The 15,640-nt window shown below is 40.3% G+C and overlaps 2 protein-coding genes across 2 annotated transcripts; one reads left to right on the top strand and one right to left on the bottom strand.

Annotated features, from left to right (window-relative positions):
* Positions 1-557: 557 nt before the first annotated feature.
* On the bottom strand, positions 558-6,694 carry med6 (mediator complex subunit 6). Its single transcript, XM_050062917.1, has 8 exons — positions 6,638-6,694; positions 4,082-4,241; positions 3,694-3,785; positions 3,461-3,543; positions 3,249-3,357; positions 2,947-3,062; positions 2,796-2,823; positions 558-1,274 (listed from the first exon to the last, which is right to left on the bottom strand). The coding sequence occupies exons 1-8, from the start codon at positions 6,657-6,659 to the stop codon at positions 1,144-1,146; spliced, it is 741 nt and encodes a 246-aa protein (XP_049918874.1). The 5' UTR covers positions 6,660-6,694; the 3' UTR covers positions 558-1,143.
* Positions 6,695-8,018: 1,324 nt separating this feature from the next.
* On the top strand, positions 8,019-14,155 carry LOC126401558 (tetratricopeptide repeat protein 9A). The gene is made up of 3 exons (XM_050062916.1): positions 8,019-8,679; positions 9,084-9,266; positions 13,129-14,155. Exons 1-3 carry the CDS (start codon positions 8,193-8,195, stop codon positions 13,209-13,211), a joined length of 753 nt encoding a protein of 250 aa, XP_049918873.1. The 5' UTR covers positions 8,019-8,192; the 3' UTR covers positions 13,212-14,155.
* The last annotated feature ends 1,485 nt before the right edge of the window (positions 14,156-15,640 follow it).

Consider the following 15,640-nt stretch of genomic DNA (forward strand, 5'->3'; position numbering starts at 1 on the left):
GAAGGGAAAAGTCTATTTGGTGAAAATGCTAACATCATGTAGACATCTGAGATGTGACAAGGGCCCTAACTAGTGTTTTTGGAAAGGTCACAAGCCAACAAGGTAAGTAGCCACTGCACTCACTGCATATCAATGCATTGTGTTTTATAAGCTTATAAAATGCTTTTTAATGTAAAATCTTTATCTGTAAATTAACCAGTAACTCCAGCTGTCACAGACACATAGTAGAGTATAAAGTACAAATGTCACTAAGACTCTAGATTGTATTTAAATACAGAACTTGAGTAACTGTACAAAGTTAATTTCCAACAGTGCTGACCATCATGTCTGATGTGTGTGGTAAGGCACTACAGGGCGCTGAGGGCAGGTAGACATGACAGCAGAGCAGCAGTACTGAGTAATGTTGATAGAAATGTCTTGAGTTATGAGACATTGATAATGACTCAGCTACATATCCAGTATATCTTAGATGATATTTAGTTTAAATCATGAGGAAAAACTGTGATCAAGCAAGACTCAACACTGTTACTAGACGAGAACAATCCGACACATCAGGAAACAGTCTCTGATACATTTTAATACAAAACACACAAAAGTATTCCTTACAAAAAACAGATCAAAGTGTTTGTAATCAAAGAGAGGTGCTCGTGTCAAAAAGCTTTTTGCTCTTCAGATGAGATGATGCATTACGACACATCACCCTGTCAGGCAGACCAGGAATTAAACTGTCCTGTGAAGTCACTACAACACAAATATTACGCTGATGTCAACAGTAAACCGACACTGATGCTGATGTCAGCTTATCATCGAGAAAAAAGACCTCATCCTTAGTGAGAATACTGCTAAATGCCTGCTGACATCAGGCCGTTAACCCCTGCTGGTCCCACAGCTGCCTGAAGCGTCCATGATGCCAAACCCATTACATGTGCAAGACTAAGGTTACAGTGTAAAAGGAGTCCTGGCACTGAGACAAACCACTGACACTTTGTGTGCCAGTTCATTCTTAGCTTCCTGTAAACTGATCAAATGAGCAGAGTGGCGGACGATGTTGCAAATTTGGGGAAGGAATAAAAATACTCCAAAGCTGTTCTTTCAGTCGGTGCTGTAGGACGTTACGTTTCCTCGCCATGTGGAGGACGACTATCACTGTAACCTTGCTCTCTTCTCAGGAGGCGGTTTGCTTGGTGGAGCCGGGGCGGAGGACTTTGTGGCTGGTTCCCTTTCCTCCTGTTTGACAGCCTCTGCAGGAGGTTCAGGCTCTTTCTTCACCTCAACTGTAACACAAGAGCATGCAGTTAAAGGAAGAGCCGTGGATTTGGTTAATATTGAGCATCAAATATCTGAACACCGTCTGTCTGTCTCTCTGATGCTTCCTCATTATATTGCTTTGTGTTTTTTGTATTGTTCTCTTATTATACTGCTCTTTGTTCTTGTACAGTTTACTTATTTTACGTACTTATGTATTGCTTTGTATTATTTTCTACTGATGCTTCCTGTTGGCACTCTGTCCCTCTGCTGCTGTAATGTTGCAAATTTCCTTGGTGTAGGACGAACAAAGGATTACCCTATCTTATCCTATCTACTTTTACATGCATCTATATCTATCTTAAATTTCTCAATGTAAAATCAATGTTATATTAGCGCTACCAGTCACGCATAGACCAAAACGACAAAACTATCAAATACTGGGAAATATATAAAGGAGGCAAGGGGGAAATTTACTCAGTATAAATGAATTCATAGCTTTTACTTTACTCCTTCTATCTTGTACAGGATGGGTATGTTGGAAATGTCAGATGGAAACACAAACATTTCTACATGTTCTCTGGGAATGTAAACTGGTTAACCCATTTTGGGAAAAAGTTATGGCTCACATAGGGAAGTGGTTGGTTCCTAAATCACCAACGTTATGCCTTAGGGGGGAACAAACAAAATCGTCGCATGTATCAAAATATGACCTTGCTATGATAAATGTAGGCGTTGTCACAGCTGCTTCTGAAAGAGTACATCACCTCCAGATTTTGAAAAATTGAGGGAATCTATGTTAGAAATTGTGTCATACAAACACATGTTAGGGTCAGCAATGAAGATGAAAGCTTTGAGAGGTCTTGGGCAGGCTTTTTTAGTTTGTAATATGTCTGTTGAACTGTAACGATATGGCGTATAGTTGTACCACTGTGGACGCTAAATTACTATAAGGGTTATAAGAATATGTAGCTACCAGGTGCCTGTAGATATGTTCCAATGACAGTAACAGTACCAATAACAGTGCGGTTGTTTATTTCAGATTTGACCGATTAGATAAAAAAAAAATAAATAAATAAATAAAAAATAAATAAATAAATAAAAGTCAAAATACACTGATTTTAGCNTACCAATAACAGTGCGGTTGTTTATTTCAGATTTGACCGATTAGATAAAATAAATAAATAAATAAATAAATAAATAAATAAATAAATAAATAAATAAAAGTCAAAATACACTGATTTTAGCATTTTAAATGTGATTATTTTCTGGTTTCTTTTCTCCTTTATGACAGTAAATTAAACATCCTTGGGTTGTGGTCAAAAAAAATTGAGGACATCATCACTGGGCTTTGAGAAACACTGATTAACATTTGTCACCATTTTCTGACATTTTAGAGACCAAAAACTTAACTATTCATTGACAAAAGAATCGACAGATTAACCGACAATGATAACCATTTCAGTGTTAATCACTGATGTCCACAGACAGACTCCATTTATTATGCAACTTTAGGATCTAAGTTTAACGCAACTATTTAAAGGTCATACCTGGAATAGGCTTCTCGCCAGGCTTAGGCTGCAATTACAGAGAGGAAAACAGTATTACTAAGATGCAATCACATTAACATTATAGGAAATTTCAAAACAAAAGACTGAGACAATTTGACAGCAGTAATGTTTTTGTTAGTGTAACATGTACCTGGTAAAACGTTGGTGGAAACTTTGACCTGAGGTCCAAAAGGAGTGTGTCGACACGGTGCCTCTGAAACAGTGAACTCGGTTCCTCTTTTTTCTTCGACTTGGGTTTGGCTTTTTCTGTAAAAGAGCCAAAATCATCATATGAAACTTGTACTCACTATTATAAACATTCTGGGACTGCGGGGTTCTTGGAGTCTTCACGATTTGTTGTTTTTATATCTGTGAAGTCGTTACAGGAACTGCTGATAAAACTACCACCCAGATGTCTCCACTGTAAATATAAATGAACTGCTGAAACCATACCTCTCTCCTCCTGGTCCTTGAAGTGCCACCAGTATCCTTTAGATGGGTGATAGCGGCAGTAAGACATGGCCTCATCAAAAGCAGACTGGATTCCATGGACAGCAGAAAGCTAAAACAGATGTGATTTATGTGTTATCAAACTGCACCTTCCAACAGCCTTTATAAAACTCTGTCCCAGGTGCATTTTATAGGATTGAATTAGAAATTCTCACCGCTCTGGAGCTGATAACTGTTCCCAGGTCTGGGGCCTGATACACCACTCCTGCTATGATGTAGTAGTCGGCCAAGGGAATCACTGGAGGGTGAAAACATAAAGTGGAAGAGGCGATAAGAAAGATTGTGTGTATGTTGACATTCCTGTGACAGCCATGAGTATGAGCTCATATAATCACAATCTAATTACTTGCACTCAAATAAAATAAACATACTACGCTACACTGCGCACCTTGTGTTGGTGACTGCCTCTGTTGTTTCCTGATTATATAAAGAATGGGCTCCTGAGCATGAAGAAGGATGTACTCCACTCCCACCATCTGACTGAAAAATACACAGAAACAAGGTTTAATTTTAGTTTTGCAAATGTCACTCAGTACTACAGCTCTGTGCTGAAGATTTATTTCCAACCTTAAAAACAGAACAAGTTGTTATAACTACTATATCTGAGTGTTTTATTCGGTTTTGTTTGAGCTCTGTGTGCTAATTAATTTGCATCCAGTATCTTCTTTGAGCTGATACCAATCTAAGCTCAATGTGACACTTCATTTGTTTTTATTTATGTGCATTAATATTTAGTTATTTAGTAACACCAGATGAGCTGTGCAAGACAAACTTACTTCAGATGTTCCAGGGTGAGCCGCTGCATCTTCACTACCTCATTATTGCAGGTTCGGTCATAGAAGGGGTTACTTCTCTCAGAGAAGTAATCCAATACATTTCCAGGGTTCAGAATCGGCACCCAGCCGCTGTCCACCCAGGATATCCCCAGAAGGTTGTCTGCAAATTGGATGAAAAATGTAATAAATGTCTGATGCTGAGGGCTGGTCAATTTTAGTAAATTTACAATGGTTACATGTGAAGTTCACAATGATGTTGGGATTTTGCTGAACACTTTTAAGACATGGATGAAGCAGGCAGTATTGTTCCTCAATATCACAGCCACAGGTTATAATGTGTGGCTCTGTTTTCCAATGTTGATAAAAGACAACTTCAGTCAGGACTTTGCCATCAAGACTGTGAGACCTGAGTAAGCATCTCAGAATAGCTTAACCCCCAAAACAATATAAGACAGAGCTTTATTTATCCAGAGAGAAACTGCTTTGCAGTAGTTGCAACACAACGTTAGAGGAATGCCAATACAGAGCGTGCAATATACAAGAACAAAAATAGCATAGCAAAAACGCAAATGTATAGCAAAAAACCCCAAAACAACATATACCAAACATAAATTCAATACAGAACTGAATGACAGTAAGGTGCAAAATACAAAGACTAGCTGACCGAGGGGGAGCAAAATAGGGATGCACAATATTGGATTTTCTGCCGATATCTGATATGCCGATATACAACAACTCATTCGGCTGATAACAATACCGATATCGACATATCCACTTTTTCCCCACCTAATTCTAGTGACCCTCAAGTCTCTTCTGTAGTGGAATTAACATCATATTATACATGTATACTCTTATTGTGATGGCCCACCAGCAGATGGAGACATGAAATACAATACTTTTCAATGCATGCAATATTATTTTATTGTACAAAATAAGAAAAGCATTTTCGGCAATTCTGATTTTAAGGCCAATATCGGCCGAAATTGATGACATGCTGATATTATTGTGCATCCTGGGTGCAAAAGATACAAATAACAAAAAACAACTAACACTTAGCTGCAAACTAGGGATGAGCAAGTACACCATTAACTGTATCTGTAATTGTTTAACCAACTAAATTATCTGTATCTGTACATGTACTCAAAAATGTGTGGACTTTAGACTGAATGTGGGTGGAGTTTAAATTGAAAGTGGGTGGGACCTAATTGGAAGTGTTTAATTCAAGCCTGATACGGGTTGATCAGAACCTTGAGCTTCAGGTCATTTCTTAACAAAGGAGTAAAATATAAATACAGGGACCCAAATGAGGAGTTCCCTTCATAAGGAGTACAGATATTGACACATTTTACTCAGATTTGTATAAAGTACATTATCTGTACTCGTTTAATCTGAGTATTTGGCTCAACCATGGTGCAAAACGAAAGGTGCAATATCTACATTATATACACTCACATACACAGGTTACTGGTAAAAATTAAAACTACGCTATAGAACAGTATGTCAACATATTAAGACCATAAATTTTGCCTTACTTTGCTAAAGCTTGGCCTTTAGTTTTTTTTAAGCTTTTTTGTTTGTTTGTAAATATCTGGACAACTTACTAATGACAGAACAAGATCAAGTCAAATCTTGCTTTGCATGTCTATGCTTCTGAGTTTTTTGCTGTTGTTGTTGGTTGAAAGTAAGGTTGCAAAGGTATGAGATTTTTATGGTCTGATAACCGTCTCAGAAAATATTGCATTTTCCTGGTATCATGGTATTACAAAATGTGTGTTATCAGTCAGAATGACTCTTAAAGGGATGAAAATGGAAGTGTTAGTATCAGTTAAACAAACGTTTTATTACTATAACTGAAGCTTGAAACCATTTTGTTAATAGTAGTATGTGTAAATAGTCTCCCCTTTGAAAATAACTAAAATAAAGGGGAGATTCAACGTGAAGCTGCAATTCTTTTTGTCAATATCGTGGATAAGAAAATGTACATGGTACATGGTATGATAAGGGTCAACTTTGATATCATGGTATACCCTGGAACCAGTATATCGCTGCAACCCTAGTTGAAAGTATTCCAGTTTGACATCAGTATCACGTTCAAATAAAAAACAGTAACATAAAGAATAATATCTATTAGTGATTGCAATTTCATTGCCAACGTCTCTGCTTTCAGTTGTCGGTAACGTTAGTTAACAGTAACGGAGCTCTCAATGACCTTAGTGTTATCGAAAATTTTCTATAACTTCATTCAAACCCTCTTCAACCAGCAACATTACTGGAATATAAATGTGGCCTCAAATTCGTTGCTTTATCGACCACTCTGGCAGCCAGCCAGCATTAGCTAAATTAGCCTACATGCTAATGAAAGCGGAGATGCTAATCGTTGCTAACGTTAGCTTCTAGCTGTAACAAATAACACGCCAACGGCAAATACACACAGCAGCTTTATCTCAAGTGTTCAAATAAAACACTTAAATTGTCGTTTTATCAAATATCACAACGGCAAAAAATAAAAACACGGAAATAGCTGTCTAACAAATATTAAACCGGTGATTTAGCTACCTCTGAAATCCACCGCCGCCATGATGTAAACAAATTGTCCCACAGAGAGGACGTCTTCGGAGTGCTTCCGGTCGTAGTTTGATGACGTTATGGTATTAGTTTTAATTGGTTAAATTGGAATAAAGGGCACGAATAAAGCGTTTTAAATGCATTTTAATAAAAGGAAAAATGTGTGTATTATTTTGACTTTATTGCTATATTGTAATATTAGGCTTTTATGCCTCCAATACATATAAAAACACAAATCTCAGAGCACATTTCATTATAAAGTCAACAGTAATCTAGATATGACAACTTGACAATATTGTATTTGCACTTTCATGTCATACAGACCCTTAAATTGAATTTTATTTAAGAGATGTTGTGTTTGTGCTTGACAACAACCGTCTGCAGCCCAATAAAGACACTTGATATGGCAAACAAGCATCAGTCTGAGCATTACGCAATCACTCACATGTAATAGTTTTCATGGTTCGTGTTCTTTATTTCTGATCAACAGCATTTGCTCCAGAGAGCTGAAATTCCAGAGACACACCCAGACAGCTGAGTTCACTGCCCCTGTGAGTGTGACAGGACAGATGGATTAAAGCTTGGTGCATACACAAGCTTAGACACGCACTCAGCCGCGGTGTTGATAAAATGGCAGTCAAAATGAGAAGCTCCTTTTGTCAGGACAAGAGGCACGACCGCATTCATCACCTAGCTGTCTGCTCCCCTCTCCATAATAGAGGCTGATAACACCATTACCCTGCATAAACCCCGGTTTGAATGACATCATAGCCTGTCATTAGGGACTGAAGTCTGTCATGAGTGGGTCCAAAGTGGCTGCGCAGAATGCGAGCAGTCTGGAGGGGAGGCAGGCTGCAGGCTGCTCGGGCGAGAGACGACAGGCTGGATGATGTTTATCTGATTCATCCGAGTGGCGATGACTGCATTCCTCCAATGTGAGATAAGAGTGAGAGACTGAAAGGGAAATTTTAGGTGAAGGAGGGGGTTGATATTCAATGCGTAAAGTGCTCCTGTTATATAGTGTAAGGATGCTGGAATATTCAACGACGAATTCTCTAATTTAAAAAAAAAAAGTTTCATGTATTTTATTGGTGCATAATTAAAAATCGAGCTGACAGAATTGAGGCATGTGGGTCTTTTTTCTAAACATGATCTGAGTTTCCCTTTGTGACTAAAACATCAGCCCAAATTATCCACAAAGAAAACAGTGTGCAGTTTGCAAACAAACTGATAATTAAATTGTCTCCAAATAAACTGATAATATAATCAGACCCTCTCTTCTTCCTGCTGGAGGACCCCCATGGGACCACTGGCACTTACACTCATCGACCAATCGGATTGTCGGAGGGGAAAAACACGAGAGCAGGCTCCGACGGAGGAGCGCGCATCGCATCGCGCAGGGTTGCGCACAGAGAAGACGTAGCTGCGACACTGGTGAGGCGAAGACGCGTCTACACGGCCGAGAGGATGCACTGAAGGAGCCTTTAAATTCCCAGCTAATTTACAGCCGGGCGACAGAGCAGCTGTAATAACATAATATACAAATATGAGCGTGATCCAGGCCGGGCATGACGGCAGGGGGGACGGCAGCGGCAGAGGCAGCCACAGCGACAACGGCGGCGGCTCCCCGAGGCTCCAGCAGTGCGCTCAGCCTCCCAACAGCAGCAGCAGCAGCAGCAGCCGGACCAAAGATGCCAGATACCAGCAGCAGCTCCAGCAGCAGAGGCATCATGGTGGGTCGATGCTCAAACAGCCATCACTCAACGAGCCAGCCGACGTCGTGAGACGGGCGCTGGACTTCAAGTGCCAGGGCACCCAGTGCTACAAGGATAAGAAGTACCGAGAGGCGATTGGCAAGTATCACCGCGCTCTGCTGGAGATAAAGGGGCTGTGCAGGGTGCTGGGGGATCCGGACACCAGCTCCAAGCCCCCGTCCACCCTCCTGCCGACCATCAGCAAGTCCACCCGGCTGACAGATGAGCAGAAGGGGGCCATGGAGAATGCAGAGCTGGAGTGTTACAACAGCTTGGCCGGTATAGGAGACATTTCTCTCATATTTTACACACACACACACACACACACACACACACACACTACATTTATCTGCTGTCTTTTCAGCAGAGGAAAAGATTCTGGGAATACTCCTGAGCTCATGAATGATTCATAAAGAGTATGACTCATTCTCAGGCTTACCCCACTATCTGCCTCACTTTCTTTTGATATCCACTTCATACTGATGGTCGCTATATTTATTCACCCCTTAGCAGATTCAGTCCTTATATTTGTTATATAAAATAATTAACCAAAGACCCCATCCTATCTCGGTGCCTGACAGGACACACATCAGTACTTGTGCTGTATAATGAAATTCAAACACTGGCTCATGCTGTAACTTTTTTTTCTACCCCTTCTGTCATTTCCTTTTTTCCTCTTCTAGCCTGCTTGTTGCAAATGGAGCTGGTGAACTATGAACGAGTGAAGGAATACTGTCTCAAAGTGCTTCACAAGGAAGGGAAGAACTTCAAGGCTCTGTACCGATCCGGCGTGGCATATTACCATCTAGGAGACTTCCAGAAGGCCCTGTACTACCTGAAGGAGTCACACAAACAGGAACCATCAGGTCAGTGGGTTTGTTTCCATGACAAACATACACAGCAGGGGATTAGACCACAGATCACCATTTGATTTGGTTTGCAGCCACTTACTTCTACTCTGCTACATTTATAAAACTAAGCATTGTCTTTGATCAGGAAGTAGTTTTTGAACTAAATTATGTCTACATATGGGGACATTGGGTTGGTAACTGTATGAATTTTCCTTGCTCTGTACCCCAAGCGAGGAATGTCTTATTGTCTGGAGCAACAGTCTGCCACAGCTAATTGGCCTGTCCCAGTGTCCACAAATGAGATGATAATAAAGTCTCAATGTCCTCAAATAAATACTTCCTAATTAACAGTGTCTTATCTTGTTACTGTTGCTTAAATTGGCCAAATTTGTTGCCATATCAAACTACAAACATTATTAAGCATAAATAAACAAGTTTCAACCATAAAATGTGATCAGGTTTTGGACCTTGTCCACTTTTGTGTCGGGATCGGCTGCAGACTGTCTTGGCAGAGATGGCTGCCATCTTGTTTTTACATGGATAAGTGTATTGTGCTCTTACTGCCACTAGATGGCACAAAAAAGTGTCCACGGACTAGGACAACAGGTCTAAGCTAAGCAGAATGGAGTATAAGGTGCAGCAACCCAAAATGTAATGTCCTCCTATGAGGACACAGGGTCTCAGGAGGATAGATAAAACTGCCCAACAGTATATGAAGTCATTAGTTAGCTCCACTCAGAGCAGCTCCAACTTTAAAATGCCGCTCACAGGTTAATGCATCACTGATAATAATCCAGTAATATAATATAGGAAAATAAAACTTTAACAGAATGTATCGTCGGCACTTTTCACAGCAGACTTTTTTATTTGTCCCAGTAGAGAAAGCGCATTTGTTGCTGATAACATTAACGATGGCTCTGCTCTGTTCAGGTGTCCCAGTAAATAATTACAGTGAGCCAGCAGCTAAATGGAATTCAGCCATTATTTATTTCATTATAGAGTGCTGCAGGGGGATTTCTTTCCATTGGATTTTGGATTATTGCAGAAAATAAGCTCTGTGGAAAACAGGTGTTTATAATACTTACATGTTTTGTTCAGCAAGATAATCTTCACAAATGAACGCCGCTGCCATGATTTTTGAAGCATAAATGCAATTGCCAGAATTAAAAAGCTGATGTTAGGCTATAAATGAGCTCTCTACGGTCACATGACGTCAACGCCGCTACCACAACGAGGCTGTAAATTCGTGGTCGGTGTGATGATGCTCTGTAATCTCATTTAGCCACTTGTGAGCAACTGCTCTTTTTTAGACATTTAACAGCTTCAAAATTCATGAGTAGGGTAATTATTGATGCATTTTGTGTCGTAGAACAATTGAAAATATCTTAAGATTGTGTTAACCACAAACCTTATTTCAGGCATCTGACCAAAAACCGATTGACTTCGAGGAGAGTCAATGGGAAAGTGCAAACATGCTAACTTTTTTCCATGTTTTAGGACTTGTTCCTCCAGCACTTTATTTACACTTGTGCTTTTCCTACTGTGACATGTCATAATGGCCTATAGACCTGAGGGAAAAAGGCAGGTATATATGCTGGGGAGCTAATTAGGGGATTGGAAACATGTGCGCAGGTGGATGTTAATATCAGGTAATGACTCAGGGTAGAAAACACCACTGCAGGGCAAGAGAAGAATAGAAGGCTAGTGACTGGATGGAGGAATGATGTAAAAATATTAAGAGCTGGTTGCAGCCATGACAGTGAAGGTGCCCTGTGGAGGCTTCTGGTACACATACATTTACATTCAGTGTTATGAATGACAACACTGGGTATCTTTGAGGTCTAACAAACAGTGCACTTCCACTCCTGATAAAATCATTTATAGAGCTGGGCTGGTTGTACAAACCACCTTAAGTCCTAGTTAAGGTTTCCTCAAAATAAAATCGGTTGCACAAAACACTCTTAAGTGTTCGCCTTAAGGTTTCCTTAACATGTTCACTTAAGTATTTTTAGCTTGCACTTTAGCTTGGTCTTACGCTTGGGGAATCCCTAGACTGTTGCACTAAGGACCTTAGCAACTAAAGCAAGGCCAAAAAAACTTAAGGTACCTCTGACTCTATCTTAACTGCAACATGACTGAGTTAATGGTGATGAATGAAAAAAACTACCACACCCCGAGAAGAGTGTTCTTTTGATTCTACGCTATATTTTTGACTAAATTAATTTTGTTGCAATTTCTTCCCTACAATCGTTTTCTATTTCTGGTATTTGGGGATCAAATTTACTTTGTAGTTTTCTGCTTTCTATGATTGTATTCCTCCAGAAGTATAATCTTTTCCTCTTCTGACCAATATGGTTATTTTCTTCTGCTATTTTCTCACTATCTAACTAAAGGCAACTTTGTGAGACGATAACAGGCAACACAAGCGTGAGTCCAAGCAAACAAACAATCTCCATGGAAACTTTTACCGCTGTAAAATCCCTTTCAGTGCAGTAAATTAGTTTTTCCTTAACAAAGGAAACCTTTAAAGGGATTCTGTGCAACTGTGTAAGTCCATTGACTAAGGAGAAATTAAGGAGAAAACCTATGGTGTTCTGTGCAACCGGTCCATTGTTCTTAAAATATTTTAAATCCTTCATAGTTTACACTGATGTTTACTAGCTTGCAGTCTTCTTGTTCCCTGCCTTTGTTGGCACATTGATTAGTTTCTTAGCATGTTACTGCCACCTGTAGATTAGCGGTATAGTGTAAGGCCATTGACAGGAACGCGTATCGGGATGCTTATAGCCATATAGCATAACTACTGTAGGAGCCAAGCCAATTACCTGCAGCTACATGAATGTTTCACCCGGCCTGACCTGGCTGATGCACTTTGCACGGTTGATGCCACAGCGTCCTTGGTAGTGTTGAGTTCGGACAATAAACTGCAGGTTCCCGCTGCAGAATAATCATCGTGTTTATTCATAGCACTAAACCCCGGCTGAATAAATGTCAATTTCTTTATCTTTCATTCAACCCGAACACACAGCATGTTGCACACTATCCCGCACCACAGCAATCAAAAACCTTTTGCTCATCTGGGGTGAAACACCTGCAGGCAAAAATGTTGTTCCTGCCTCTATACACTAGTGCTCAAAATATCAATACATAGTACATACAATTGATGTCTGCTGACATATTTGGCTCTTACAACTACCATCCAAAAACTCCATAGGGTACCTTTAATGTTTATGTTTTTTGGACTCTTCATCAATTGTAACATCTGTGCAGGCCTCCGAGAAACCTCTCAGGAGCTTGCAGTGGTCCCAAGGCCTCATTTAAGCGACCATGGATATGAGAAACACAGACTAACCATCTAAGACTCTCACTTGTCTCACTCACAATGTTCCTATTGTTTAAAATGTTTGATACGTGGCCTCTTTTGTGGTACCACAGCGCATGTAGTTGGTTTTTGAATGATCAGCTAAAGACTAATCAGTTTGTTGAGAGCATTGGTAGGACTTATCTATCTTATCAATTTTTTAAATGTGAAGGTAGAATGGTTCATCTCTTTGCATTGAGTGCTTTGCTGTTGTCATACAAATATACAGTAACTGCAGTTTTGTTAATGTTTAACCTGATTGTTTGCCAGTGTTGGTGCTGTAGGACCTTTTTAAAACCACGCAGGATAAACTAAAAAATGCACAATGTTGAATCTGAAAACAAAAACGTATTTATTTTATTGTTCCTGAAATAACATTTCCAAAAATTATTTCCTGTGGCTGCTTTTGCTATGCCACATGAGTTTAGTTTAAGTGGAAGATTTATGAGCATATTGATGCACCATTTCCTGTCTGAGCAGGAAATAAATCAGCCTTTTCCTCTCTTTGTTTTCCAGACACCAATGTCATCCGCTACATCCAGCTGACAGAGATGAAGATTCGCCGAAATGCCCAAAGGGAAAAGAAAGAGGCGACATAAGCGCTGGCTGTCTGACGACTTCTCACCAGTCATAAATTTCCAGCCCTGCTGTGTGCCACCCAGACCTTACACACCATGAGTCAGAGGTCCTGGTGTGAAGAGATATTTGTTTGCTTTTGCCTTGCACAGCATCCGGTTGCCAGTTACGTGATTGAACTTCATCGTTGTGTGCTTGAAGCATTTCTTTTTTTAATTTTAAATCGTACCAGATACTGAGTTTCTGTCTCCAGGCCACCAAATTTATCTAGTATGAATCCATCCCAAGTATTTTTTAACCATTACAAACTGATGCACTGCCAGTCCAAACATTGCACATACAGGCCAACACTTGTGATAGAGACAGGAGCAACAAGTTCCATAGAGTGAGTCCAGCATGTCTGCAGGCGAGTGTAACTGTAAATTAGCACGTGCCCTCGCACAAGATGTCTCTTGAATGGCATGGAGTGAATGAGTAACAGCCACCTACACTCCTATCACCATACTTTGATTTCGAAAGTACAACAAAAGACACTTTTTTTATACTCACGATGATATCTGAGATAATGGTGCTTTCATCTTTAACTCAAATGATCAAGGACATCAAGAGCACATGGTTGCTAATTGCAGTTTGAACTTAAGAGACATATCACAAAATGTAAATAGGCTACTTTATATAAATCATGACAAATATAACAGAGAGACAAGCTATTTGTGTTTATTGATGCCAAAACAAAGCACTTCATTCACAGCATTTACTGTATCAACAAATACTGTATGTTTACTGTAAAGGTATGCGTGTAATAAATGTGTCAATTGATTGAAGTACTTTTTTTGTTGTGCTGCAGCCGTGAATTTCTCTTAAATTTTTTTAAATTAAATTTTCCTTCTATGTACCTCTTAAGCTAAAATAGATCTATGGAAAAATGCTGATGAAAGCACATGTGTAAATAAATAAGTGAAACAAGGCTGATTGAAATTATTTCATATCTTATCACATTGGTAGCTGCCATGATGATGCATTGGTAATAAGTTGGATCACAGAGTTGATTTTCTGGAGAATAATATGATGATGTATACGGATATGATACAGGCAAATATTTATAAGTGGAAAGATATGTTTTAAAGTAACAGAGTGCACCAGGGATGACGGTTTTCTGTCGGCTGACGCATACGTTTGCATCAGCCTGGTTCCCTATCAGATTTTTCAGACTGGGGCTGATGGGTCCAACAAACACCAATTTCCACTCGAGGGTGTTGTTCGCATCCCTTAAAATAAGCCAAACCTTGTTCTTTGTACCCAGAATACCTTGCATGTAGTATCTGGATGTGGAAAGTCCATGACCAAACATCAATATGTGACGAGGTCGGAGTGAGAATGTGTTGTGACACAACTTCAATATTCACTCTGTTTGTTGTTAGTCTCCATTGACTTCTGAGGGAAATATGAGACTCTTTAGGTGCTAAAGTACGCTTGCCAGCTATCTATTTCATCTTTCAGTCTGCTGTTTGGTGCTAGGAAACCTCAGTTTGTGCCTCATTCAAGCCACATTCAAGTGGGTCCATGTCATTGGTTCGACAGCCCATTGGTTCGACAGCCCATTGGTTCGACATCCCATTAGTCCGACTGTCCGCGGTGCTGAACGGCTTGCGGCAGGCGTATGGTGCGCTGCGACCAGCTTGAGGCGGAGCAGGCTCACGGCTTATGTGTTTGTCACTTTCTTTTTCATTTTAACCCACACCATGATCTTTTCCTGACCCTAACCAAGTGGTTTTTGTGCCTAAACCTAACCAGACCTTAACCACAGAGCATCATGATGATTTCGGAACAGACTTCGGAACAATGAGTTTAATATGGTCAGAACAATGGGATGTCGAACCAATGGGCTGTCGAACCAATGGGCAGTTCCCCATTCAAGTTGCAATAGTCACAAACTATCCATTTCTCAAATAAACACTTACGCCAGGGCCACACCGCCCACGGAAGCGCCGCGAATAGCCTCGAAGTGAAGCCAGTTTCCTTTCGGCGCCCATGTTAACCGATTGTGTCATCCACACTGGCTGCGCTGCGCAGCTCTGCCGCCGGCCCTGCAGCGATCATTTCGGCGTCTGGTCTATTTTCTGCGCGAGCGAATGTGTCAAGCCGGGCAGTTACCCATGATGGAAAAACAACAGCTGGGAGCAGAATCGCTTGTCGACTGGCACGGAGAAATGCGCGTCTGATGTGAACGGAGGTGCTCCGACTTCGCAGGCAGTGTGGCCCTGGCGTTACCCTGCAAAGTAAAAAAAAAAAAACCCTAGAGGGTTGGCCGGCCAGTTACCTGGATAGGAAACAGAGTTGCAAAGCAGTTTAAAAATCTTTTTTATAGTGCAGATATGATAACCTGTTTTTTATTTTTATTTTTAGACATTATCCGGTAATTCTCTCTCTGAGAAAAGGATAATTACCATTG

Source organism: Epinephelus moara, chromosome 14, assembly GCF_006386435.1.
Source record: "Epinephelus moara isolate mb chromosome 14, YSFRI_EMoa_1.0, whole genome shotgun sequence".
Taxonomy (NCBI): domain Eukaryota; kingdom Metazoa; phylum Chordata; class Actinopteri; order Perciformes; family Serranidae; genus Epinephelus; species Epinephelus moara.

What these genes read in the sequence shown, in the direction of transcription:
- LOC126401558 (XM_050062916.1), top strand. Translation starts at nt 8,193, where the DNA reads ATGAGCGTGATCCAGGCCGGGCATGACGGCAGGGGGGACGGCAGCGGC. An exon ending in GTGTTACAACAGCTTGGCCG is followed by an intron (nt 8,680 to 9,083) that starts GTATAGGAGACA and finishes TTCCTCTTCTAG; the next exon opens with CCTGCTTGTTGCAAATGGAG. An exon ending in ACACAAACAGGAACCATCAG is followed by an intron (nt 9,267 to 13,128) that starts GTCAGTGGGTTT and finishes TTTGTTTTCCAG; the next exon opens with ACACCAATGTCATCCGCTAC.
- med6 (XM_050062917.1), bottom strand. Translation starts at nt 6,659, where the DNA reads ATGGCGGCGGTGGATTTCAGAG. An exon ending in GGCGGCGGTGGATTTCAGAG is followed by an intron (nt 4,242 to 6,637) that starts GTAGCTAAATCA and finishes TCCAATTTGCAG; the next exon opens with ACAACCTTCTGGGGATATCC. An exon ending in TTCCACCAACGTTTTACCAG is followed by an intron (nt 2,824 to 2,946) that starts GTACATGTTACA and finishes CTGTAATTGCAG; the next exon opens with CCTAAGCCTGGCGAGAAGCC.